Source organism: Staurois parvus, unplaced genomic scaffold, assembly GCF_062004578.1.
Source record: "Staurois parvus isolate SC_StPar_1 unplaced genomic scaffold, SC_StPar_1.0 ptg000019l, whole genome shotgun sequence".
NCBI lineage: Eukaryota > Metazoa > Chordata > Amphibia > Anura > Ranidae > Staurois > Staurois parvus.
Genome location: NW_028317815.1, coordinates 29296553 through 29324235, shown reverse-complemented (window position 1 = coordinate 29324235; position 27683 = coordinate 29296553). Strand labels below are relative to the sequence as shown.

General features: G+C 38.4%; 1 protein-coding gene across 1 annotated transcript in view; it reads left to right on the top strand.

The window, feature by feature from the left end:
* Window positions 1-27683, top strand: part of ELAPOR2 (endosome-lysosome associated apoptosis and autophagy regulator family member 2) — a 137600-nt gene that overhangs the window by 29655 nt on the left and 80262 nt on the right. The window contains exon 2 of the mRNA XM_089685986.1: window positions 19601-19721. Coding sequence (XP_089542112.1) covers window positions 19601-19721 — 121 coding nt within the window. The remainder of the gene's footprint in view (window positions 1-19600; window positions 19722-27683) is intronic.

Here is a 27683-nt window from a genome sequence, read left to right as displayed (position 1 = left end):
TTCTCAACAAAATAAAACATGGAGACATGAATGAATGAGGGAGTTTGCTTTGACTATTAAAAATGAATTTAATAGCTTTTTTGGTTTGTGGTGCTCAAATGAAGAATAGTTCTGTTTTAATATCTATTATATAATTATATTACATATTATAAATATATTACATATAATTTATGTAAAAATACCTATAGCAAACCTATGTAATATTTATGGGTTTGAACGGGACATTTTCTTACAATATTTACCGCAATTTAAAATAAAGATTATAGTTTCCCATAGAGCTATACATTATTTTTTACTTTTTATAATTATTATAGACATCTAATAATTGTCTATACAACTGAGCATTTTAGAAAACAGTGATTAAAGTATGCATATTTAAAGCGTTACTAAACCCAGGACTCTGCATTTACTGGTCTCCCACAGTACACAGAACATGGAAATGCAAATATTTTAGTAAATATAAACTTCTAGATACCTTTTCTCATCAGCAATATATGGCAGTCTTGTGACTTCTATCAGTGTCTGGCTGAGCACTGGTTAATCTTGTAGGAGGAGTTTTCATTCTGCTCTGTTACATGACAGTCAGAGCATAACCCCTGACCCTGTCTGGACAGTGCTGAATTGCCCTGTGATGAGCAAATCCACCCTCCTAAAGAAAGGAAAACTCTCTAGCAATACACACGTGAGCATGTGCAAAGTGACTCCAAGAGCTCTGTACTATCAGTAGATGGATTGGGGACAGTAGAAGAAGGAATGGGAGGCTCAAAAAAGACAGGACTGATTTTACTGTTGTGGGTTTAGTAACACTATAATTGCTCTCATGTCTTTCTGAGAAATCTACCTTGGAGCAAATTTCTGAGTAAAGTATTCACATTGACCATTTCTATGACTTGGAAACATGCACTGTGCCAATATTAATCAGTCGACAGTATGTCTGTAGGTTTGTTCGTCTTAGCTAGTTTTTAATTAAGGTGATCTTGCTATTTCTGCATCTGGTTTCTATTTGCAGCATTCAATGTAGAGTAACATGATGACACCGTCATTTCTAGAAATTGGTGACATACCATGGCTGGTCAGACTGCCTTCCCAGGGGTGATACACAACAGCCGCTGGCAACCTTTGTTCTGCAGAAAAGTAGTGATTGATATATTCATATGCAGAACCTGTTTGGACAGCACATGATATACACGCCCAGATTTCTTTTTTGGGGCAACTGTTTCAGTATGCCCCAAGTGTGCATGAGACCTTAAGGAAAAGGAAAAGGATCATGTACATTTGTGGGGCTGTTGCTGTGCGCTGGTAGCCCATTCTAAATAAATGAGCTGCATTCAGGCAATAGAAACACTATAGAAAACAGTGTGTTAACACTCCACAAGGCCTGGACAGGTCGGAAGGGAGAAATACTCTGATTCATGCAACAAATTATATTACGTATTAGATAATTGAGCAATAAAGTGGTTTACACTTTCCCCACATTCTGACACATTTGCAGTGGCCGCTTGATGAAAGCTAGCACAGACACCTTTTCAGAAACAACTGTTTCTTTTTTAAGTCTTGCAAAGAAGCCCTTGTCAGCAATGCAGAGTGCTGACATACACTTCATGTGTGGTATATATTATCAGCACTGAATTTAAAGAGGTATTTATCTCATCTCACTGAAGCTATAAAAAGCAACACAGTATTTGGTGCTGCTAACATTATCTAAAGACCTATTAACACCAGCGGGCGCATGTTTTGATATACATGACACACGCAGCACATCATATCACATCACATCCATCACATCACATCACATCATATCACATCACAGTGTTTTCTGTTTTCCTTTTTTTCTTTTATTTAAAGTCAACAAAAACACTACATTTAAATGTATGTACAACAGAGTGTTGCAGTGCACCGCCATGTATTGTAACATGGTTTTGTGCATTTTGCACCAGCACACTTATAATTGTAAACTGGGCACCTTGCACTGAGCTTGCGTTGATTAAACACTTGTCCTCCAGAGGATTAACCTCCCTTCCTGACCAGGTCATTTTTCGCAATTACTTTAACTGACAATTGCGCGTTCATGCAACGCTGCACTCAAATGAAGTTTATCTCCTTTTTTTCCCACAAATAGAGCTTTCTTTCGTGGTATTTGATCACCTCTGCCTTTTTTATTTTTTGCCCTATAAACAAAAAAAGACCGACAATTTTGAGAATAAAACAATATTTTTTACTTTTTGCTATAAAACATATCAAATAAAAAAATATTTATAAAACTAATTTATTCATAAATTTAGGCCAAAATTTATTCTGCTACATGTCTTTGCTAAAACAATTTCAATAAGTGTATATTAATTGGCTTGCGTGAAAGTTATAGCGTCTACAAATGGCTGCATATATACCGGAATTTTTTTTTAAATTTTTTCTATACTAGTAATGGAGGCGATCAGCGACTTATAGCGGGACTGCAGCGGGCATTCTGACACTGGAGGGGCACTGACTACCTGCCACTGACATCCCCAGTGACACTAATACAGTGATCAGTCCTAATAAAAAGCACTAACACTGTACTAATGGCACTGGGCAGGAAGGGGTTAACATCTGGGGCGATCAAAGGGTTAACTGTATCCTGTGTGTGTTTTACATTGTGCGCTGTGTGTCTGTTTTACATTGTGTGCTGTTTACTTGGGAGACATGCTGCTTTGTATCTCTCTGATGTGCAGAGAGATACAAAGCAGCACATCCATGCTGACTTCACAGAGACCTGTGTTATTTACACACAGGTCTCTCCCCTGTCAGCTTTGCCGACAATCACTGAGTGCCGGGCAGGAATCGCCTGCCGGGATCTGGTGATTGACATCACCAATAGCTGTGCAGGTAGGGCGGCATGCGTGTGCCCCCTACCTGGGAATACAAATCACGTGTATATATATATATATATATATATATATATTTAAGATATATATATATATACGTGATTTTGCGAAGCTGTGCTGCCCTGTAGCAGTACTTCTGCTATAGGGCGGATGGCAAGGCACCTGGTGTGGAGAAGCCATGAGGCTAGACTTACATAGCTTGAATTTCAGCTGGTTCCTGCTGAATTGGCCAAAATTTGAGCTGCGGATGGCCTTTTCAGCACCACTAGGTTCAGCCAAAGTCGTTTCAAAAATTGATCACTGGAAAATTCTTGGCCAAACAATGATTGCTTCCTGTCAGATGCAGTCATTGTTCAGGGATTCAGGCAGCCGTGGGTGCTGCAGATGCTTGAATACAATAGCAGCCAGATGATATTCTTTCATCCATGCTTTTTAATGTGGATGGAGGATTCTTTCAATTTTCTCACCTTCAGCCCACAGAAATCTACAAGTGTGTGGTTAGAATTTTTTCTAAGAAGAGGCCCACATTTGCTTTATAGAAGGGTTTTTCCTTTTAAAATTGAATCCTTATTTCTACCGCAGGCACCCCCAGGCACCCCCTCCTGTTTTCAGCTGGCCAGCTGCTAAGGAGACACCCATACGCACCCCTTCTTCCTCCTCCCTTGAATTTGACTGAGAGCAGCAGAAGCCAATCACTCCACTGCTCCCAGTACCCCAGAATATTGAGGAGCAAGCATAGATCAGAGGACCTGGTGGCGGTGAACATGCATCGCCAGTAAGGCCATCAATACATGGATCAAAATTCAGCTGGTTCAGCAGGGACTGGCTGAGATTCGATCCATGTATGGGCAGGCTGATTGTACTCAAGTACATCCATCAATCGACTTGGGTACAACCAGCCTTTTAGATTTTTTTAAATTTGATTACTGCCAGCGGCTATCGCCACTAGTAATAATCACTGTGTTCTCCCTGTGCCCCCCCCCCCCCCCCCGCTGCCAAAACACAAAAGCTCTGTGGGAGTCATTCCCCCATTAACACTAACCTGTGGTGTAAGGAAAGAATATTGAGTTATTATAGGCTGCTTAAAGTGGAGCTCCAGTCTCCTATGTGAAAATTAAAAGTCAGAAGCTACAAAAACTGTAGCTGCTGACTTTTACTAAACAGCCACTCACCTGTCCTGCATTCCACTGCTGTGCTTGGCCCAGTCATTTTCATCCTGTGTGTCTCTGTTGCCTGTTTCGGTATCTTTACTATGGACACCTAGCTGTGACAGCTTGCGACTTCCCCGCCACGTGCCGACTGCACATGCACGTGCTGCACTGCAAACTGTAGATGATCCGGCAGTCTTCTGGGACCTGTAACTGTGGGAGAGAGAGGGGAAGGAGAACCTCCGATTGTCTAGGTGGTGGGAGCAGGTATCTATCAAAATCAGGTACCCACTTCCCCCTCCTCCCCAGAAGCTCCATTTCACAAATAGGAGCTAGGGAGGAGGCCTTAAAGCAGAAATTCCCTTTTTGGGTGGAGTTCCTTTTTAACTATTTGGGGATGGGGGAACAAGGGACTGGAGCATTTTTTTCACCTTAATGTAGATAATGCATCAATTTAAAAAATGCTTAGAATTTAGTACCACTTTAAAGTTTAGTTAAAGGCAAAACTTTTTTTTTCTTAGTTTATCTTAGAGTTCTGTCAGTTTTTATTGCTGTCTGTGCCCTTGTTAGGGAGATTCACCCTCTCAATTTGTAAGTAAGATTAAAGAAAATACTAAAGTTTGAGTTGTCACCAAAAAAGTAATAGAGAGGAAATCTTCCAATGGAGACTTCCTGTTTGGCTATGGGACAGAAAGTGAAGGGAAATCTCCAAAATGGGACACAGACGGCATAACAATTTTGGCAAGGGGTATAACCCTCCCTTGCTCTATCCGGAATGAAAAAAAAAACAACTTTTGCCTATAGATCTACTTTAAGTCCTGGTTCACACTGATGCGGTGCAGAATTCTCAGCATTTTCAGTGCAAATTCCACACCGCATCAGAATCACACCCTGATCATGCGAACCGCTGCGGGTGTGTATGTTAAGTTAACAACACCCCGAAAGCGGTCCACAAAATGCAGTGCAATGTGCAGAATCAGATCGCATAGGTGTGAATACCCATGTGATCCAATTCTAGTGCGGACCAAAAAAAGGGTCCCGCACGTTTTTGGTGCGGGTGTGCGGTGCGAATAGAGCCATACAAAATGTAGGGCTCCAATCGCACCGCACACAAATCGCATGTGATTTGCACAGGAATGCGTTGCGGTTCCTTTGCGATTCACATGTGATATACCGCATCTCATGTATGTGAACCCTGGCTAAGTGTTCTTCTTTGTTATCATGTTTTAGACCATGCTATTACATTTACTTACTTGCCTGCATTCTTTGTAAAGCGATCTGATTGGTGCTTCCTGTTACAGCGGTGCTTTGTAAATAGCAGAGATAAAAAAACAGCAGCATGACTCAGGCTTTATAGGTACTGAAAGGAAGCTGTGTGTTTCTGAAACAGGGCTGATAAGGCATGTCTAATTAAAGATGAATAACTGTTTTAGTGTTGACTTCCAACTTCAAAAAGATCCCATAGACAAGAGCTTCAGTTTCTGCAGGAAAAGGTCTCTTTTTCATATGATATGGCTGTTTAGATACCAGAAACATATCTGTCATGCAACAATTTCACAATATATCAAACCTTGTGAGCTGCTATGCAATAGTATCTAATTGAATGCTGCTAGCACCAAATAGAATCTCATAAATGAATGTGCTATAATAAATGCCAATATAGTGCTGCGCTCACACTAATCTACACTAATTGCGTAATATTATTACCAAATACATAAAAGTGAAATAAATCCAATAATCAAACAAAATGAAATCGCTTAAACACAATATACATGTACAGTACATATAAAATGTCCTTAAAAAAAGTCCGTGTGATAGAGTTCTAAATAAACAAGTGCTTCAAATCATGGAATTTCTTCTTAATCACATTAGTGTCAAACCCCAATAAGTGCTCTTCTACTGTGTTAAAATTTGGATTTCCCCCACCAGATGTGTTCTCACCTGAATACCTCTGATCTTAGGAAAATAGCATGATCAGTATGCGCTTTTTTTGTCCCACAGGGACCCAATGCGTTACTCCCAGATAAACTCCAATCTCTCCTCTCCTCTGATCCATATGCTGAAAAGGTTCCATCACTCAATACAATTGTCTTGGAAATGCTGTGTCACAGTTCCATGGATCCACTCATTTTAAGATCACTTCTGAGCAAAATAGCACTGGCTGCACTGCTGTATTTGGGGCTAGTTGGCACCAACTTTTTCACCCCAAAATAACCACCGAAGGGGTTTCCTACCTTATCAGAGCATTTAGCACCCTAAAGTCAGGGACTGCACTACAGGAGAGGCTAAACCTGCACGGAAACCAATCAAAGGTGGTAGGTAAGGGTTTCTTCCCTCTACACAGGCTGTGAGTTCATTGAGGACAAAAAAGGAAAAAAAAAATACAGTAGAAGAGCAATTATTTGTGATTGTCACTAATGTGATTAAGAAGAAATTCTATGATTTGAAGCACTGGAAGATATATTTGGGACTCTATCACATGGACATTTTTTTAAGGATATTTTATATATGTGCATGTATATTGTATTTACGGAATTTCATTTTAATTGATTGTTGGATTTATTTCACTGTTATGTATTTGGTTACAATATTACGCAATTAGTGTAGATCAGTATGAGCGCAACACTGTAGATGTCCTATAAATGATCGTAAACTATTATTTTATACATGACTGCCGAGAAGCCTAGGTGCATTTTGACCACTAATGTATCAAAAAACCTTGCCCCGCAAGAAGAAACAAAGGCTGATTAAGTTGGAACTAGGGCAAAGTCACGGCTCTATTGAACTTTCCAAAATGTAACAACATTTAAAGAAACCATATAACAATGCCAGTCATGGTTATACCATGAGCATCCATAAAAAAAAACACATAGTCTAAGAGGCCTTCACCATCAGTGCCAGACAGGCATTAAACTGACCCCAGAATTAAACTTGAGGGCACAGCCCATAAAGCAATACCAATCGCTGGCAAGGTAAAACCGCCAATAAAGCTGTGACGAAACTCACAACGGGCGGGTGGTTGGTCAACTCTTGTGATGTCTGAATTTCCTCAGAGTAGTGGGACGTGCCCCTGCGTAGCCTTTTTTCTATAGTTCAGGTTCTGCCCAGTCACTTCATGTCTTGGTGGCTAGTCCTAACGGAGCCACTTAACCTCCCTGTTTTAGGTTTACGCCCACATAGGTGCCAAGCTTCCAGCAGTCAAGACTCCCTTTCCCTCGGAGGGGAGCCCAGGGGCCTTCATTATATGGTAAACTGCATGATTATTATGTGTGTGTATGTGTAAGGTTTTTGGACGCTTAGATACCCACACAGTTCAGTGTCAGTTAACTTCCTTTTCAGACTGTTTATGGCGATTGTAGCCATGCTGGTGCAATTACAACAAGAACAATTGAGTACTGTCTAATACTTTTTTTTTTTTGCAATAACATCCATATTTTCAGGACAGGCTTTTGTCGTGTACACCCTTGTTCAAGGTCCAAGCAGTACTCAAGAGCTTGGACCTTTAAGAGCTTGAACCTTTAAGAAAGGGGTACACGCAGAAATCTTGTCCTGAAAATCTGTATGTTATTGCAACTAAAAAAACTATCATTTATTAGAAAAATATTATTTATTTTATTAAAACGATTTATTTATTTATTATAATTTATTTGTTTATTATTTTTAAATAAATATATATATAAAATATATATATAAAATTATCAAAAGAACTATCAATTGTCCCAGTAAGCTTATGAAAGTTATGAAAGCTCTGTAGCTTTGCACATATCATCGTGTTTGCACATGTCTACTTGTATGTACTCTACCTCGCCAATGGTCTTCTTGTGATTGTGTTCAGAACAAATCCTCTAACAGCTGTTGTACATATGTTTAGCTCAGTGCCTTATCTTTTAAGTGTGTTGTTGGACAATGTAAACAGGAGCATTGAGGTGCTACACCCTTCTTATTCAAATATAAAAAAATCCACTACGGGTTAATAGTTACCCTAGTAACTCACATGTAACCACCCTCAGTAAATTGCTATTAAATGTATTTTCAGCCAAATATATTAGGACAATTATTTAATAAATCGTACAGAATACATATTTTGGGCTATTTTTGGATTAGATATTATTATTAGAATATTGTTTTCAGCAGCTGTCAAGTTTGTCCTGTTGAGACATTTACTTTAAAGTGTATGTAAACCCTACACACGATGAGAATATCGGATGAATCGACAAATTGTCAGGTTTTTTTTTTTGCGTGCTAGTCTTATATCCAAAGTGAAGAGGTTAAGTTATACAATTTCTTGTAGGACCGAATACAAATTTGAAAGTGATGTAATATATTGTATTGTATTTGTATTGTATTTATGGATGAAACATTTACTGAATTATACAAAAATCGTATGATTTGGTATCGCACAAGAAATATTTCCTTGCTTTTTCCTTCAAATAATAAGGATGAAAGCTGTGTACTAATGAACAGATTATCGTGCTATTGCTTCAAAGCTGTATTTTCCACAAGATTTTCTGATTGTGTGTACTAGGCTTAACAATGAACTTCTCTTGTTTACTCTCTTTTGGTCTTTTAAATATATAATTGAAAGTGTTAAAAAAAATGGCTATACAAGCATTTATTCAACAAAAATATCAATTGATGTAATGCTGTACTGTGGATACAATAGTACACCCTTTAGCAGACCCCTTGGTCTGTTACAGCACAACTTTGCCCATAACAACTTGATAAAAAATAATGATCTTTAGCAAAGTATATACAGTCCACATTAATAATTATGCTACCACAATTAGTGTTTTATAAATTGCTCCAGCATCATTACTGTTTCTTTTTGCTGGAGGCTGCATTTTGCTGAAGCCCAGAGCCCCTTAGCAGCAGTAAATCTTTAGGCTGTCAGCAGATTGGCCTCTTCATTTTTGGCGCAGTGCCAAAAAAATAGAGAGCAACTGAGCATGTGTAGAGCAGGGTAATACAGTGTATTACAGGGTTTTAAACAGTATAGACTTTTAATGTTTTACATACAGTAGCTATACCTGCAAAGGGAGCCAGTCTGAAGTGACCTAGCAAAACTTAAAGCGATACTAAAGGTTCATTTTTCTTTTGTCCATTCACACACAGAGCCATGGCTTGGCCCCACCCCCCTCTCTCCTCATTGGCTGATTGGTTGTGATTGACAGCAGTGGGTGCCAATGGCTCCTGATTGTTGTCTCAGCCAATGAGGAGGTAAAGACCTGGAGCAGCTAAGGCTGTTGTGCACATCGATGGATAGTGATGGGACTCAGGTAAGTATTGAGAGGGCTGGAGGCATTGCTGCACACAGAAGGTTTTTTACCTTCATGCATAGAATGTATATTGTACATTCACATCAGTCCCTAACCCTCATGGGGTATACAATCAAAGGTCCCTAACTCACATTCATATATACGCATACTAGGGCAAATTTTAGACAGGAGCCAAGTAACCTACCAGCATGTCTTTGGTGTGTGGCAGGAAACTGGAGTACCTGGAGGAAACCCACGCAGGCACAGAGAGAACATGCAAACTTCAGGCAGGTAGTACCATGGTTGGAATTTGAACCGACGACACTAGTACTGCCTGGCAGAAGTGCTAACCATTTAGCCACTGTGCTTGCCCATGTATTCAAACAGGTTAATTTTACATTTTTCAAAAGGTTAACCGCATGGATATATCTTGCAGTTCATTAGTCAGTCTAAATCTCTATTTTTACGCATACTCATGAGCTTTAACCTCCCTGGCGGTATTCCCGAGTGTAGCTCGGGGTTAATTTTCAGTACCAGAAGTGGTAACCCCGAGCTACACTCGGGAATACCCTGCAGCGTTGCTCTGGGATCCCTCCAGCACTTACCATGTCCTGCACTCCCGCGATGTCCCCCCTGCAGCGTCCCCAGCCATCTCCTCTGGCCGATGCCGGCATCCATCTTCCAGGTTCCGTTCCCTGCGAACCGGTGGGAAATTAAAAAATTAAAAAATGCGATACTCACAAATACACTAAAATCTGATAGTATTACATTATTATGTATCAAACCATTTCACATACATTTTGTCCCTAGTGCTTTGTCCTGTGCCCTGCCTGCATTTTTACTGTTCTTTCTGCCTGGAAACTGAGAAATATCCATGGCATCCAAAAAGTGTCCTTTTAGGTCAAAAGCGATTTTAGATCAGCTAGAGAACAGCGATAGTAAATTAGAACCACTTGCAGAATTGAGTGATAATGATTTGTGGGGAAATTCGACATTAGACACTGAAAACGATTTTGCGACTAAGCTCAGTGATGTGCGAACTTGGTGCTCTATTTAAGATTTCAGTGTTTTTGGTTTGATTACATTTTTGAATTAAATTTATTATTATTATATTATTATTTTTATGATTATTTATTATATTATAATTTATGATTTTGTGTTTCAAATTTTAGCATCAGTGGGATGTTTTCTAGACTCTTGTTCGGACAGATTTCAGTGAGTTATTCCTAAGAATTACAGGCTTACAATAAAAAAACAACATATTTCCATTGAAAACAATGTACCGCTTTGAGCACAGAAATACTGACATAATCAGACCACTAGGGAGGTTAATTGATGACAGAATATGGTAAGTGGCAGCAATTTGGATTCTCCTAAGGGTTCCTTGGCCTACAGTGTGTGACAGTGTGAAAAGTTCAGTTTGCGAAGAACACTGTAGACTAGAACTTCTCATTTCCAAACTTGCAGATTTCTAAGAACATCCAGCTTCATGTATTATGTGGGGTAGATCCAAAATACTCTTGAAGTATTACAAATCTCAGTTGGCCTGGGAACACTTTGGAATTTTTGAAGAGTCTGACTCTGTTTCCTGACTGAGAGATGTTTGGGCTATCCTGCTGTGCTACAACACCATCTGTCCTCTCAACTTTTTCTATTAAGAAGGTGGAAAATGTGATGAAAAGGTAGTTGTTTAGCTTTTAATATCCAAGGAAGCTCATTTAGTAACACACTGCAAACACTGGCTACCCTTGGAGATCTTCACTTAGCTGCCATCAGTTAATAACCCACTCAGTATAATCTGGCCTGAATTTTTTTTGTATGTACTGAAGAAAAGTTTAAACCTTTATTTATTTCCTATTGTGGGCTCTATCAGCTTTAAATACATTGCTGCTCAGTTGTAACCCCCTGTCAAATTGTGGCTCACAGGCTGTCACTTCAGCTGAAAGAGAAGGAAAATCAGACACAAACTAGATTAAAAACCTCTTACAGGGTCTAACTCTTCTCCACTTCTAAAAAGTGTGTTCTTTTATTGTTGCCACTGGAGAAAATTCCCCTTGCCCTTGTCACATGGGGACATTTCAATTGAAGATCTAAATACCTGTAACAAATAAATAAACTTTTTAAAGCAGGGTTGGAAATGGTTGCAACTTCTGTAAGGCGTCATGCACACAAGACCTCTGTAAACACCCTTCTGAAAGCCAGAACTCCGGGGAGGTAAATATTGCTTAAAAACTGCACTAAAAACTACATTTTGCACACCTGTTTTAGACACATCTAGCATTCGTGCATTGATGCATTCTAATGGCCAGAATAAAAAAATTTTCTGGCCCTCCCCATATGGAAGAAAAATATATTTAAAATATATTTTAAAAATATTCTTTCCAAAAATTGCCATATATTTGAAATGCTACAATTTTGGCCATATTCAATATATTTCAGAATATATTTCAATACATATATCTATCTAACTATCTATCTATCTATCTATCTATCTATCTATCTATCTATCTATCTGTCTATCTGTCTATATATATATATATATATATACTGCATGATGAAATGCGTTTTTATTACAAAATATATGAAAAATATTTTTGAAAAGACATTTCAAATATACTGTATGTCTTTAAAAATACAAATCTATATTTTTGGAATGCATTTACAAATATATGTAAAAATATATGTTAAAATTACTTTTTTATATGTTAAAAAAATCTACGTGGGTTTCCTCCAGGTACTCTGGTTTTCCTCCCACACTCCAAAGACATGCTGGTAGGTGAATTGGATCCTGTCTAAATTGGCCCTAGTATGTGTATATAGGAATGTAAGTTAGGGACCTTAGATTGTACGCCCCTTGAGGCTTAGGGACTGATGTGAATGCACAATATACATTCTATGCATGAAGGTAAAAAACCTTCTGTGTGCAGCAATGCCTCCTGTGAATGTACAATATATATGTAAAGCGCTGCGTAAATTGACTGCGCTATATAAGTACCTGTAATAATAATCTGAAGAACATATTTTTAAAAAATATATTATTACAAATATATTTGAAATGTATTTTTAAAAATATTTTTCATATGTTTTGCAAAAAAAACACATTACAACATGCAGTGTATATATATATATATATATATATATCTTGAAATATATTGAATATGGCCAAAATTGTGGCATTTCAAATATATGGCAATATATTTGGGAAGAGTATTTTTAAAATATATTTCAAATATATTTTTCTTCCATGTGGGTTGGAATGCATTAACGCTCAAACGCTAGACACATCTATTGTTTTACGTGTTTGTTCTGTTCTTCAGATCCTCTCCTGAATGCGCCTTTAGTGTTTTTTTTCTACCTGTAAATGCCAATGTGTGCGTTTACATTGTCTTACATAAAGGTACTTTAACATGCTGAAAAAAATGCTTAATGCCAGTATAAACAGCATTTTTTTAAGCGCCATGTGCATAAGGCCATAATGTTATACATATGATAATGTGTAAACCTGAGAAAAGTTCTGTCCCTTCCCCAATTTTATCCTAAACGAAGTTATGGTAGAAGTTGGACTTTCAATTACCTTTGGATGAGTGCAGAAAACATATTATCATCTGTTTCCTGACAATGATACCACTTTCCTTAGTAACTACATAGGACAAACTTTCTGTTTTTCCATAATATTGGAAAAGTTACACATATTTTACTTCTACATCTACTCTTTATACCCTTTATTCAGCAGAAATCAACACTTCCTTTAGCCTACCTGCTGGGAAGGTCCACTATTTGCCTTGCTTAATAAATGATTGCATTTGCCAGTATCTTCCTTTATAAGAGTTTTTTTTTTAACAGAAGGTATTTACATGTCATCATTCCCAACACAAATCCAAAGACCAAAGAGTTGATTCTCCTTTTTAGGATGAGTGGAGCCATACAAATTTATTTTGCTAATCGTACATCTAGAACCATTTATATGTACATTTTACTTTTTGCCTGCCTTACCCTAAAATGACTTGCAGATATAGTTTTGTACACCCCAGCTCCAATCATGTGTTCCAGACCTTGCACTGTTAAAACAGCTGTCAGATGGAATAAATGAGGCTGTAAAAGTAGGCTATATCTATGCTAAAAGCAGCAGTTCTGCATGTGCAGTTAGCCATGGGGACAAAAAGAACTGTTTTTCTTTCTTTCTTAGGGTCCATGCACACTAGAGTTTATTTTTAAGCTCAGAAAACACTGGGCAAAAACGCTGGATAAAAAACGCTAGTAATAGCGGTTTTTAGTAGCATTCAGAAGCGTTTAGGAATATTTAGGAGCGTTAGTGTTTTATTAGCGTTTTTACATTACATGTAGAAGAAAAAGCTGTTAGGAGCTTTCTGCTGGAAAAATGCTCCAAAAAGCTCTGCGAAAAGAATTATTTTTCTGCTCCTAGATGCTGAAACTCAAAAAATACTAATAGCCTAAAGTAGTGTGCATGGAGACATAGGATAACACTATTTAGCTTCTAGGAGTAGAAAAAAATATGCTGATAATTGCTTCTAGGAGCTTAAAAAAATGTTATTGTGCATGGAGCCTTAAACTTATGAATACACTGGCTGATTTTGTATTTTGTAAGTGGTGATGTGTACTATCTATTTTAAGAAAGCATACTATATTTGTTTGGATGGGGGAGTAGGGTGTAGGGTGATTTTAGTGCAAGAGGGTGGGATCACAACCTTGTGTCTCTCTCCCCAATAGTGCCATATAAGACATTACAGTTGTGCTATGATTGACCCTGAATATACAAACAAGATGAAAGTATATGGCTTGGGCAAAAAAAAAAAAAAATCAGCCCAAAAATCCAGAGTTCTCCTAACTTCCTGTTTGAATGACAACACAGGGTTTCTACTGCACTGAAATCCCAAACAAAGTTGTCAGCCTTGCCTGAGTTCTTCCCTGCTTGACTATAGAATATTGGTGGGTAGAACATGGAATGGGCACACTGTGACTATTTAGGCACCATAGACAGATCTGGAAAAATCTCTGCCAGCTCCCCACTGCACTTGTGTGTGATGGTGTGGTGCAGGGAGACTGGTCCTGCAGCCTTCTGGGACATATGAGGTGTCCCAGGGGCTGCAGGTGGGGAGGGGGGCAGGATGGACCACAATATAGCCTAGGTGAGAAATGAGAAAGTGGGAGGAGGTACCTGTCAAAGAAAGTGTCAGCTCCCCATATAGAAAAAAACTCTCAGAAGTGTTACAGGCAGGGATGGGGAGGAGGATTAGCAGCACGTTCACATTTGAGTGAGGGTGCACTTTAAATTATTTCATTGTCAACTGGGGTGTTAGTGAATTTATCCACATCTTGAACGATGCCCAATGTGTATGATTACAGATGTACTGGGTGACAATATAATGTCTGTGATGGCACACAGGCAACTGCAGTGCCTTGAATTTACATGGATAAATTGTAATATAAAACCTTACATAGTATTATACATACATACGTACTGTACATACATACATACATAAAAATGCCAAGTCACCATCTGTTCACATATAATGCCATACGAAAAAAAATCATAATTTGTATCCATCCATTTTACAACACAATATGTTAGGTTGTATCTCACAGCATAACAAGGGAGTAAACAATTTCACCATAATCCACTATAGTACCAAGTTAATGTATAATGGGTTACATCAGACATCCCTGCAGTGCACTTATTGTATTAGATTGCATGAATGAAACACTATATAGAAATGCACTTCACTGCTTGACCCACATATAATAAAAGCTAGCGGAAACAGAACTCTAATAGAAAAATAATTCAAGAAGAAGGCAGTATAATAACATTGATGTAAAAAGGTCAATTAAAGTATATGTAATCCCTCAGTTTGTAAAACAAACCATTCAGTTTAAAATATTTAAAACATTTGTGTATACATAAAAAAATAAAAACACCTTTTCCCCTTTTTTTGTAAGTGATCACATACTCAAGCCTGACCAGGGGCGGACTGACAACTCGTGGGGCCCCTGGGCAATAGGGGATCATGGGGCCCCTGTCTCCTTGCCCAAACTCAAAAAAGCCTATGAAAAAGGTACCAGGGGCATCTCATGGGGCCCCCTACTGACCCCGGGCCCTAGGGCAGTGCCCGAGTTTCCAAATGGTCAGTCCGCCCCTGAGCCTGACCATTGGAGGAGAGCACACTGAGTTCCCAGCAAAGCTAGAAAACTGACCACACTGTGCTCTCATACCTAGTGTTGTCAGCTTTTAATATGAAAGTAGAGGGACTGGCAGGAACACCAGGGATTTCACACAAAGGAAGCAATACAAAAAAAACAGGATACTTTTTAACACAACTACATGGTACAGCAGGCTCTTGTCAGGAATATGAAATGTTGGGATAACCTATTCTTTAAGAGCGAGCTTAGGCAAGTACATTTGGCACAGTGCAGTTAATTTTAACTTTCCCGGAGCATTTTTTGTTTGCAGTGGGCCTGTATGCAATCATCACAGGTTGAGTGGCGACCCTAGACGTAAACCATCTGTATTCAGGTTTGATCATAGGCATTGAAAATGCCCCATCATTGGTATTAGTGGGAGGAATATTGCCCCATTGTTGGTATCAGGGAAAGGAATAGTGCCACATCATTGGTGTCAGTGGGAAGAAAGTGTCCTGCTGTTGGTGTCAGTGGGAGGAATAGTGCCCCATTGTTGGGGTTATTGGTAGGAAACCTGCCCTATTGTTGGTGTCAATGGGAGGAATAGTGCCTTGTATCTGTAGGACTAATAGTACCCCAAGGGGCGGATAAAAGCAACCAATGGGCCACATCTGGCTCTCGGGCCTGATTTGGAGACCGCTGCTGAACTTCAGCTAAGGAAAAATAATATAATTTCATATAAAAATGTTGTTAATTTGTCAGGGATTTATCTTAATATACAAGAACTTCACTGTTGTTCAGGGGTCTCTCCTTCTCTCCCACTCACCATTTTGATTTATTTTCTACACCAATAGATACAAACAAGTTTATCAGGAGTACACTTTTAAAGAAACACTTTGGTGTAGGGGAGGTAGAGGAGGTTTCTCTGGACACGAGTGATTTATTCCCTAATGCTTTGGAGGAAGTGTCATTTCTGTTCCCTGATTTATGTGGGAGATTAGATTTAGAACACCTACAATTTCAGGAGGTTTGCATGGTACTAATGACAGCACTGTGGCGACTGGAAACAAATACTTTTATCCTATTCATGCCAATTGGTTCAATTCAGGTCAATTGGTTGTGGAAAGAGAATTGACAGAGCTGTGGAATAAGAACAGAATATCAAATTATCCAAATATTATATTATAAGGAAGGTTAGCATTGGAACATCTGAAAAAGTCCAAGAACGTAGTCATTTGGAGTGCTGACAAGGGGGAGCAGTTTTGATCTTGACTAAAGAACAGTATTCCACTGAGGCACTTAGACAATTAGGGGATCGGTCGACTTACCTCCTCTTTTTGTCAGATCCAAGTAAATCTCTTGAGTCCATTTTACAGGATATAATAAATAGAGCTACTAACAAGCCAGACAAATTTATAAGCCAGAAAACAGCAGAATATCTTTTGAGGCAGAATCCAATTATGCCCATTTTTCATTTTTTTACCTAAAATACATAAGGAAGGGGAACTCATGCGAGGCTGTCCTATTGTGGCAGGTATTGGATCTCTTTTAGAACCGTTGGGTGAATGACTGGTTCAACATCTCCATCCACTAGTCCTACGATTACCTGGGTATATAAAGGATACAGGTACAGTACTCTCCCAGATCCAAAAAGTTCATTGGTCTTCTGATCTTTCTTGGGTAACATTGGATGTTAAAGCATTATATTCCAGTATTCCGCATGATTTAGCTTTGCAATCAGTTAAATTTCATTTGACTAAGTATAGTTGTTATACAAAGGAACTTTAAGAGTATCTGCTACAATGCTTAGAATTCCTATTGACACATAATTGTTTTATGTTCCAAGGAATTTACTATTTACAAACTTGTGGAGCATCAATGGGAGGGAAGTTTTCACCATCTTTATATGGGATGGTGGGAGGAGCATTATATCTTCTTTTATCTTTATATGGGATGGTGGGAGGAGCATTATATCTTCTTTTATCTTTATATGGGATGGTGGGAGGAGCATTATATCTTCTCCCTTTCCAACCCGTTTAGAACACAGCTTTACTTGTTTGGTCGCTACATTGATGACCTATTGATTATCTGGCAAGGATAACCATCGACCATTTTGTATATTTTTTAAATAACACCCTAAATCTGCAGTTTGCATATGATCATAATGTAAAAACTATTGATTTTTTGGATATCACCTTAACTAGTGATATGGATACAGGTGAGATAACTTCTACTACCTTTCAGAAATTCTGTGCAGGTAATACAACTTTACACGCTAGAAGTTTCCATCCTTTACATACCATTAAAGCAATACCGGTAGGAGAATTTATTAGAGCGTGCAGAAACTGTTCTAAAGATCAGATGTTTAAGAAGGAATGTAGTACCATACAAACCAAGTTACTAGATAGAGGTTTTCCACTTTGGACCATAGAAAGCAGCAAATGGATTGCAGAGGCTAGAAATAGAGACAAGATAATGCTAGATAATAATAGATATCAAAGATTCAGGAGGAGTGATGGAGGAATAAATTACTTTTGTTACAACTTTTTCTCAAGAATGTAAACAAGTAACAGATATTATTAAAAAGAATCTTCCGATCTTATATGTAGATGCAGATTTGTTCCCAGTGTTGAAACAAGGTTGCAGATTTTCTTGCCGACGAGCACCCACACTGGGTACATTACTTTCACCCGGTCTGTTTTTTTCCAAAGATACCACATCCACCTGGTTGTCATGCACAGGCTTTTATGCTTGTGGATACAAAACATGCAAATATTAAACCTGTGCACAAAAACCTTTGACTCTTTATCCACAGGAGAGAGTTTTAAAATCTTACACTACATAAATTGTAACATCACCTACAGTATGTAGTATATCTCATTTACTGAACAAGTTGTCGTTTGCAATATGTTATCTGTACAATATGTCCCTTGAGAGTACGTATTCGAGAACACTTTTGTGATTCAAGTAATTTTCAAGCAAAACAGATTTCTAGTGTTTCTAGACACTTTAGAGATTTTCATGCTGGATACACTACTTCTTTTAGATTTTTGTGGCATTGATAAAGTTACTGCCCTCCCTCGAGGTGGGCACAAACACTGTATATTATTACAGAAAGAGGCATGATGGTTACATAGGTTACAAACTAGATCACCTCTTGGGTTAAACCTCAGATGGGATTTAGATATGCACCTAGGTTGATATTGATTACCTGTGGTATCATTTCCTCTTTTGCCACATCTTCATTTTTCATGAAAATTTCTGGTGTCTATTGAGTGATACATTTACAATCATGATTGTTGCTTTTATATAGTTTTGCTTTGATTATATTTTTCTTATATTGTGTTGGATTTGCAGTCTGCTTTTATTGAACACATGCATTGGGTAGTGGTGATCACTCATCCTTTTGTATTAGATGCAACAACTGATAGCCATCCCTCATAATTGGCTCTTAGGTGAGTGATAGACCACTATATATATAATGGTGTGCTGCACCACAAGTGACATACTATGAGTAAGGTCTTGTTTGAATGAAACGCATTAGTGTTGCTTGCATTCTGGAGCTATTTTTATTCCGCATCTGAATAAAGCTTTCTACAATTCATCTTCACTTTATTGCCGATCCTATATAATTTGAGTTACTGCTGAACTGTGCCTAAATTATTATTACAGGTACTTATATAGTGCTGTCAATTTATGCAGTGCTTTAGATATATATATTGTACATTCACATTGGTCCCTAACCCTCAAGGGGTGTACAATCTAAGGTCCCTAACTTACATTCATACATACACATACTAGGGCCAATTTAGACAGGAGCCAATTCACCTAGCAGCATGTCTTTGGAGTGTGGGAGGAAACTGGAGTACCCAGAGGAAACCCATGCAGGCACAGGGAGAACATGCAAACTCCAGGCAGTTGGTGCTGTGGTTGGGATTTGAACCAATGACCTTAGTACTTCCAGGCGGACATCCTAACCATTCAGCCACTGTGCTGCCATAAATGGTAGCTATTAGATGAACACCTCTACACAGCCATAAGGTACTCCTGATTTCCCCACAGATTTGGCCAAAATAGCAGCTTGTTATGAAAATTATAGTCACTTACCCTAACTGTTTCATATACATTTTATGTATTTACTAAATTTCAATCATACAGGCAGGCTGCTATAACCAGACGATTGTGTTTTTGTATTTTTCAGGGTGATTTTCACTATGAATACACAGAATGTGACAGCACTGGATCAAGATGGCGAGTTGCTGTTCCAAATGAAGGGACGCCGTGTGCTACGCTGCCAGATCCAGTTAAAGGGAAAGACTGCAGTAAGTTGATCATTTCATCGCTTCAGGACACTACACATAATAATGTTACACATTTATTGTAATTTGGTAAAGTGTAATTAAAGATATTTTTTTAAGTTTTGGATAGAATGGAGAGAGATTAGAACACCTGTCAGGTTTTTATTGCTGTCTGTACCACCTTTAGGGAGATTCACTCTCTTTATTTGTTCTGGCGACTGTTATTATCGAAAGTTAAAGTAAAAGTAAAAAAAAATCCCAAATTTTGAGTTGACATCAGAATGGGTGTATTGGGAACATTTCTAATAGGGACACTAGTTCTGGTGACCCTGGTGACACACTGGGATTCACTGACTTTGAGGGTATTTCCTTGCACTTCCTGTTTTAACTATGCAATAGGAAGTGAAGGGAAATCTCCCCAATGGGACACAGATGACAAAAAATATTGATGGGATTATAACTCTCCCTTACGCTATCAAAAATGAAAAAAAAAATAGTTTTGCCTTTAGTTACACTTTAACAGTAAAGTAATTGTTTTGTACCAATGGAAAAATACTCTGTACATTTGTATTTTATTTTTTACCCAACTATAGTCACATAAAAGCCATAACACAATAACGGCTCACAAAAAAAAAAGATTGTTGAATTTCGTCAGTGCCATTAAAGCTTTAACAAACTTTAGCAACTTTTTAGATGTGGGAGCGAATAACAATGGTCTCCCAGGGGCTGGATGTATTACAGATAATGCTAATTAAGCTTTCCCCAAAAGCCTACATAGCATTTGCTGAGTGTTCATTCAGTTATTTTCAATGACATGCATTATCAGTGTCAGTGTAGCCAGAAGGCCAAAAAAATTTTCCAGCGGACATTTTCATCCATTAAAACCAATGGTGGTGCACTTACATTATAAGTGTTGACAAGAATCAGAATGAGTCTTTGTTGCGTGTTGAGAAGGTAAAAAAAAAACAGAGTGAAATGATGTCTGTATGTAAAAACCCTTATCTATTCAAGTATTTAAGTCAGCCATACATGTACAGTACATGGCCAATTTAAGTAAGATCTAAGCAATTGTTTGGCATTATAATAGCTGGTTTGCATGATAAATACATGAACAAGTCAATCACAGCCACTGACTGTCATCTTGTATTTTTAACATGCTCATATTCTTCCTTTAGATCATGAGACACATGGGCTGACATTTGTGTAATTCACAAAGTGAGTGCAGGCCAATAGACCAATATCTCAGAGAGAAGATAAGGTTGAGTGCTAAAAAAAAATTTAACTTAAAAAGATAAAAGAGGGTGGTTGTCCTCTATTGGTGTACAACACAAGCAGATTCTTAGTGCTTAGTTTTTCAGTCATAAAAAAAGCAGAAGTCTCAGTTGTACAAAATTTGTAAAGACTACATTTAAAGTGAATGGAAAGTTTTACATTGATGTTTTGTTCTTTATTCAAAATTTGGAAAAAATACAAATTTCTCAGCATTTATTGTAAATATAATAAATAATAAATACATATTAAAGGATTAAAAAATAAACTGCATTCATAAATTAAAACTATATACACTTGAATTGATTTACTAAGGGCTGTGCACTTTGCAGTTTCTCCAGAGCTTAGTAAATGAGGGGACGTTCTGCTGACTTCCATCTTCCAATCATGTGCAAGCAAAGATTTTTTTTTTTTTTCCATGCATGTGATTGGGTATTCTTTGCACAGTGAAGCGTCACCTCTTTTACTAAAATCTGGAGCAACTGCATTTGCAAAGTGCACAGTCTGTTTGTCTGTGGTAAATCAACCTCATTGTATACAAAATATAAAAAATATATTTGGACAGTGTCCCCTAAAAGATCCAAATGAAATAATCCTTTCACTTGCTGACACTGGCTTTTGGACAGTAGCAGAGCTGTCCTGTGAGTGGGGGCACTAAGGATTAATTCATAAATATCTTGGATGACAAAACATATTTTCCAATAAGAAAAAGAAAAAACAGTTATCTGTTTACAAACCATTTTCTGTTTTTTCATGCATTATTTTGTAAATAATAAGACATAAAGGATGAGATAATGGAACTTTCTGCATTGTTGTAGTAAACACAGATAACATTTCTGGAAAGAAAATGATAGTAGGAGAGAATTACAGAAGGAGTGGTAGCTACTGGGCCCGGCTGGAACTGCCCCCTGGGAACACCCCAAAAATCAAGTTTCATTCATGGGTGGAGCTTAGGCCCCATGTACTCGGGACACTTCTGAACGATCGATACTGACTGCTGGAAAACGTAGGTTAAAAAAAGTCTGTATAGCTGCGTTTGCATAATGCGTTTAGGTGCATTTATGTGCGTCTGCATTTAGAACCTCCCAAATGCCCAGAATGCACTGAAAAGTGGTAAATTATTAACTATTTTTAGAGAAATACAGAGAGTAGAAGCAGGGACAGCAGTATGTGTTGAAATTAGCTTAGGTGTGAATTGCTTATTAACATTTCTTTTGTTTTGAAGGGTGGGAAGGTGTCTGGTGGAGTGAGTCATCAAGGCCACCTGGCATGGGGTCTGCATGAGGAATTACAGGTGTGAATGGTCATTAATGTATCTTTTGTTTCCAAGTGTGGGAGAGGTCTGAGGTGTGAATTGGTCATTACAATGTGTGACAAGCTTAGTAGGAACATCCTGTTTTCAGTGTTTTGTCCATCCGAGTACCTTGAAAACGCTTTGCATGCAGTTTTCATAATGAAAAAAGGCTCTGGACAGCATCGGGAACTGGAAGAGTTAAAAAAAATTGTCAGACGCAAACTCATATAAACGCGATTTGCCGCAAGCATTTTGCATTTGAAACGCTGATAAAATCAACTGCTGAACACAAGTTTTCTGCGTTTAAAAAACGACTGTAAACTCACATGCATGTAAACGACTAAACAAAGATGTGTCCATGGACACATAGGAAAACGTTAGGGTGAGTTCAGGGGCTGCTGAAAAAAACACTGAACACCTCCTAAACGTGAGTTTATCAGCTGCAGTGTACATGAGCCCTTACAGCCAAAAGTACAAGACAGAAAGATGTATTTTTCTTCAAAATCGTTCTGCCTTTCAATTCTGAAGTGCAGATTTTTTTTTTTACACAAATCAATAGACTAGTAGGTAACCTCCTATACCTTCTGAGACTTCTTCTTCAAATGCAGCATAACAACACAGATTATAAAGGAAATAAAGGATGAAACTTTGTTCTAAGAACCATTAATTATAAATGCCAGTGTTTTTTAGAATCTTGATTACATAAAGCTGCTGCAGTGTATCAAGTCATTTTCTAACAAGCAATAGCTGCTTGTTTAAGATAAAATTGACAGGGTGCAGTTGTCTGTTAAAATCATTAGATTCACTGAACCTAATTTACTAAAACCAAACAGGCTGTTCACTTTGCAAGAGAAGTTGCACTATGCAAGGAAACCTTCTTCCTGAGCATAGTGAATGTTGTTCAATTTCAATTTGCAAAGAACACCCAATTACATGCAAGGAAAAAAAAAATAATATAGGATTTTTATTTGCATGTTACCAGGTGATGGAAGTCAGAAGAGCTTCATCTCATTCACTAATCTCCTGGAAAAATTCCCTTGTAACACACAACCTCCCTTGCAAAGTCTATTTGTCTTTAGTAAATCAACCCCACTGTCTTCTATAGAAAAGCACTGTGCCTGCCGTACAATGCATTGCAATGAGCGCACAGCCTTTCATACATTATGAATAAATCATTACTTGTACCATATTGCAGTTAAAAGTATCTGAGATCCAGGTCATAGAGACAGATGGTTCATTTGTAATTGTGATAATAGGGCCTAACTAAGAAGCAGAACAGAAAGTATTTACACTTATTCATTAGCCTAAAACGTAACTGTCACTCTAGAGCAGGGGTCTCCAAACTATGGCCCTCCAGCTGTTAAAGTACTACAAATCTCTGGGAGTCTTGCTTGTGGCTGTCAGAGTCTTGCAAGGCTTCATGAGACTTGCAGTTCCTCAACACCTGGAGGGCCATAGTTTGGATACCCCTGCTCTAGAGTTCTAGGCATACGTCCAAGGTGTGGTCACTTTCCAATTTTGAATTTCGTAGCCTCCGTAGCCGTATTCCCGAGTGTAGCTCGGGGTAAAGTTTCATTACCTCAAGGGGTAACTCCGAGCTACACTCGGGCTTACCATGCGGCGCTGCTCCGGGATCTGTTCTTCTCTTACCTTGTCCTGCACTCCCGCGATGTCCCTCCTGCAGTGTCCCCTGTAATGTCCTCCAGCGGATGCCGGTATCTGCCTTCTGGGTTCCGTTCCCTGCGACGTCGGGACGTACGGGGATAGAACGGCAGGAAATTTGAAAATGACAAAAAGTGACATTCACTAAATACACTAAAATCACATAGTAAAACATTACTGTATCAAACCATTTCACATACATTTTGTCCCTAGTGCTTTGTCCTGTGCCCTGCTTGCATTTTTACTGTTCTTTCTGCCTGGAAACTGAGAAACGTCCATGGTGTCCAAAAAGCGTCCCTTTAGGTCAAAAGCGGTTTTAGACCAGTTAGAGAACAGCAATAGTAAATCAGAACCACTTGCAGAATTGAGTGATAATGATTCGTGGGGGAAATTCATCATCAGACACTGAAAACGATTTTGCGGCTTTGCTCAGCGATGTGCGAACTTGGCGCTGTATTTCAAAATTCAGTGTTTTTGGTTTGATTATATTATTGAATTAAATGTATTATTATTTTTTATGATTATTTATTAAATTATATATTATGATTTCGTGTTTCAAATTTTAACATACCCGGCATGTTTACTAGACTCTTGTTCGGACAGATTTCAGTGAGTTATTCCTAAAAATTACAGGCCTACAATAAAAAAAATACATATTTCCATGCAAAAAAATGTACCGCTTTGAGCACAGAAATATGGACATAATCAGACCGCTAGGGAGGTTAATTTACTATGTGCAGTAGTAGCAAACACCACTATAGAAGAAATATGGGGCTTGATTGAATTGGGAATTGGGAATTGATTGTTGATTGTCATCTATGCTAACCCTCTGGCTTGATCTACTAAAGGAGTCAAGGCTGTTTACCTTGAAAACTGAATATTAGCCCCTGGTTGATGAGCGTACATGTATGAGGCCTTCTTTCGTGGAGCTAGATACAGTATGTGCATACCTATGTTTATGCTAGCAGCACATTCCAGGTCTCATACTAACAACTGGGAACCAGAAGGACTGGCTCTTGATCACATGACTGCTGTGATAGTTGAGAGCCAGGGTGAGTGTTTTAGATAAGATAAAAACCAACCTTTTTATTTAAGTGTGTTTTAGGTAGGATAAAAAGTAAAATGCGCACATAAGAGTTATCGATGCAATTTCCTAAAGTAGGAGATATACAGTTAGGCTCCATGCACACTAGTGTTTTTTTTAAGCTCCTAGAAGCTGTTAATAGTACTTTTTTCTGCTCCGAGAAGCTAAATAGTGTTATCCTATGTGTCCATGCATACTGCTTTCGGCTGTTAGCTTTTTTTGAGCTTCAGCTTCTAGGAACAGAAAAACATTTTTTGTAGAGTTTTTTTAAGTGTTTTTCCATCAGAAAAAAACGCTCCTAAACGCTCCTAAAATGCCGGATAAAAACTGCTATTATCAGAATTTTTTATCCAGCGTTTTTTCCCCTAGTGTGCATGGAGCCTTAAAGTTTAAAAAAGTGTTTTTTTACTGTTATGAGTAAGTTTTTCTTTGATAATAAAAGTAGGAGATTTCTATTTCCAATTACCATCAATGATGAAACAAGGTATAATTCATCTGGATACACTATGTAGTTGCAAAACATTTATATATTGCAAAACTAGTTTCAAGCATTAAGAGTTGTTTGGACCTTCATCTTTAAGGAGTTAATAAATAAGGTGAACCTGTGTTAACCCCTTCCTGCCCAGTGCCATTAGTACAGTGTCAGTGCTTTTTATTAGTGCTGATCACTGTATTGGTGTCACTGGGGATGTCAGTGACACCAAGTCAGTTCCCCCCCAGTGTCAGAATGCCCGGTGCATTCCCGCTATAAATCAATGATCGCCGCCAGAAATTGAAAAACAAATTTCCAGTATATATACTACCATTTGCAAATGCTATAACTTTCACGTAAACCAATTCATTTACACTATTGGTATTTTTTTTAGCAAAGACATATAGCAGAATACATTTTGGCCTAAATTTCTGGCGAAATTTGATTTTTAAATTTTTTTTACTGGACCTGTTTAATAGCAAAAAGTCAAAAATATATATATTTTTTAAAAAATGGTCTGTTATTTTGACCGCGCCATTGTCAGTTAAAGTAACGCGGCGCCATATCGTAAAAAATGGCCTGGTCAGGAAGGGGGGTAAATCCTCTAGAGGGCAAGTGGTTAAACATGTATGAGGGAGATTTAGAAAAAAAAGGAATTTTGCTATGACATCATTGGCTGTTTGAAGAGAACACAGTTTCATCGTATTTAATAAGCTGAGTGAACATTCACTTTGCAAAGTCATTTGCCTCTATTCCTTCAGTAAATCAAACACAATATGTGAATACATTGGGGTTGATTTACCTGTTCACTTTAAAAAGTATAAGTAAATATGTGTTCAGTTTGAATAGACTAAATCATATGACAGAAAAATTAAAATAAAAGGACTTGATGCCTATCTAAACTAGCTCACCATGTCACCAATACCTCCCTTTTCTAAGGGATTACTTTGATTGTTACCAAATGTCACCTATGACCTATGTTTACAAATGTTCTGCTATTTTTATTATGCTTTGTGATTACGACGCTGATTGTTTGTTCACACTTGAAAAATCCCTTTTACCTAATGTGAGCTAGACCATGCTTTTTCATTGTACTTTATGATGATGTGTATATCTGAATATGCCTTCAATAAAATAAGATTTTTTTAAAATAAGCTCAATGAACAGCCTCCATTCCTTTAAAACGGTAGTAAACCGCAAGAGAAAAAAAGCAATGGGTCCTTGCAGGATTAGGTCATAATGTACTAGTATGCACTGCACATGTCAGACTTACCTTTACACGGAGCCCTTCAGCGCAGCGCTGTCATGGATCCTCGGCGCTGCCATCCTCACCCGGTCTTCCTTCCGGATTCGCAAGATCCGGCCATATAAATGACTGGTCTTCAGCTAAGACGCAGAGCTCTGAAAGTCCGACACAATATGCCATCCTTTCTGAGCGCATGCACTGGTGACCTCACCGGCTGCATGTTATGTGAATATCTCCTAAACCAGTGGTCGGCAAGCCGCGGCTCGCGAGCCACATGCAGCTCTTTACACACTCTAATGCGGCTCTTCTGTGTGCCGGGCACCCGCTCCCCTCCCTCCTCTCGGGGCGGCCGCCCCAAAAGTCAGGACTCTTCAGCTAGCCCAGCAATGGGCAAACTACGGCCCGGCGGACCTCTTAATCCGGCCCGCGGAGCGTGGCAAACATTGGCTGTCAGGATGTAGGTGGGGCAGCGTGACAAACTCCTCTCCTCTCACAGTCCGCCCTGAAGACTGGAACGGCGCGGGAACACGGCGAGAGGAACGCGCGGAGCAAAGGTAAGTGAATTGACACAATATGGGGAATGAATTACTATAGGGGGGATGAATTACTATAGGGGGGATTAATTACTATAGGGGGGATTAATTACTATGGGGGATGAATTACTATATGGGGGATGAATTACTATATGGGGGATGAATTACTATATGGGGGATGAATTACTATGGGGGATGAATTACTATATGGGTTATGAATTACTATGGGGGATGAATTACTATGGGGGATGAATTACTATATGGGGGATGAATTACTATATGGGGGATGAATTACTATGGGGGATGAATTACTATATGGGGGATTAATTACTATGGGGGATGAATTACTATATGGGGGGTGAATTACTATATGGGGGATGAATTACTATGGGATATGAATTACTATATGGGGGATGAATTACTATA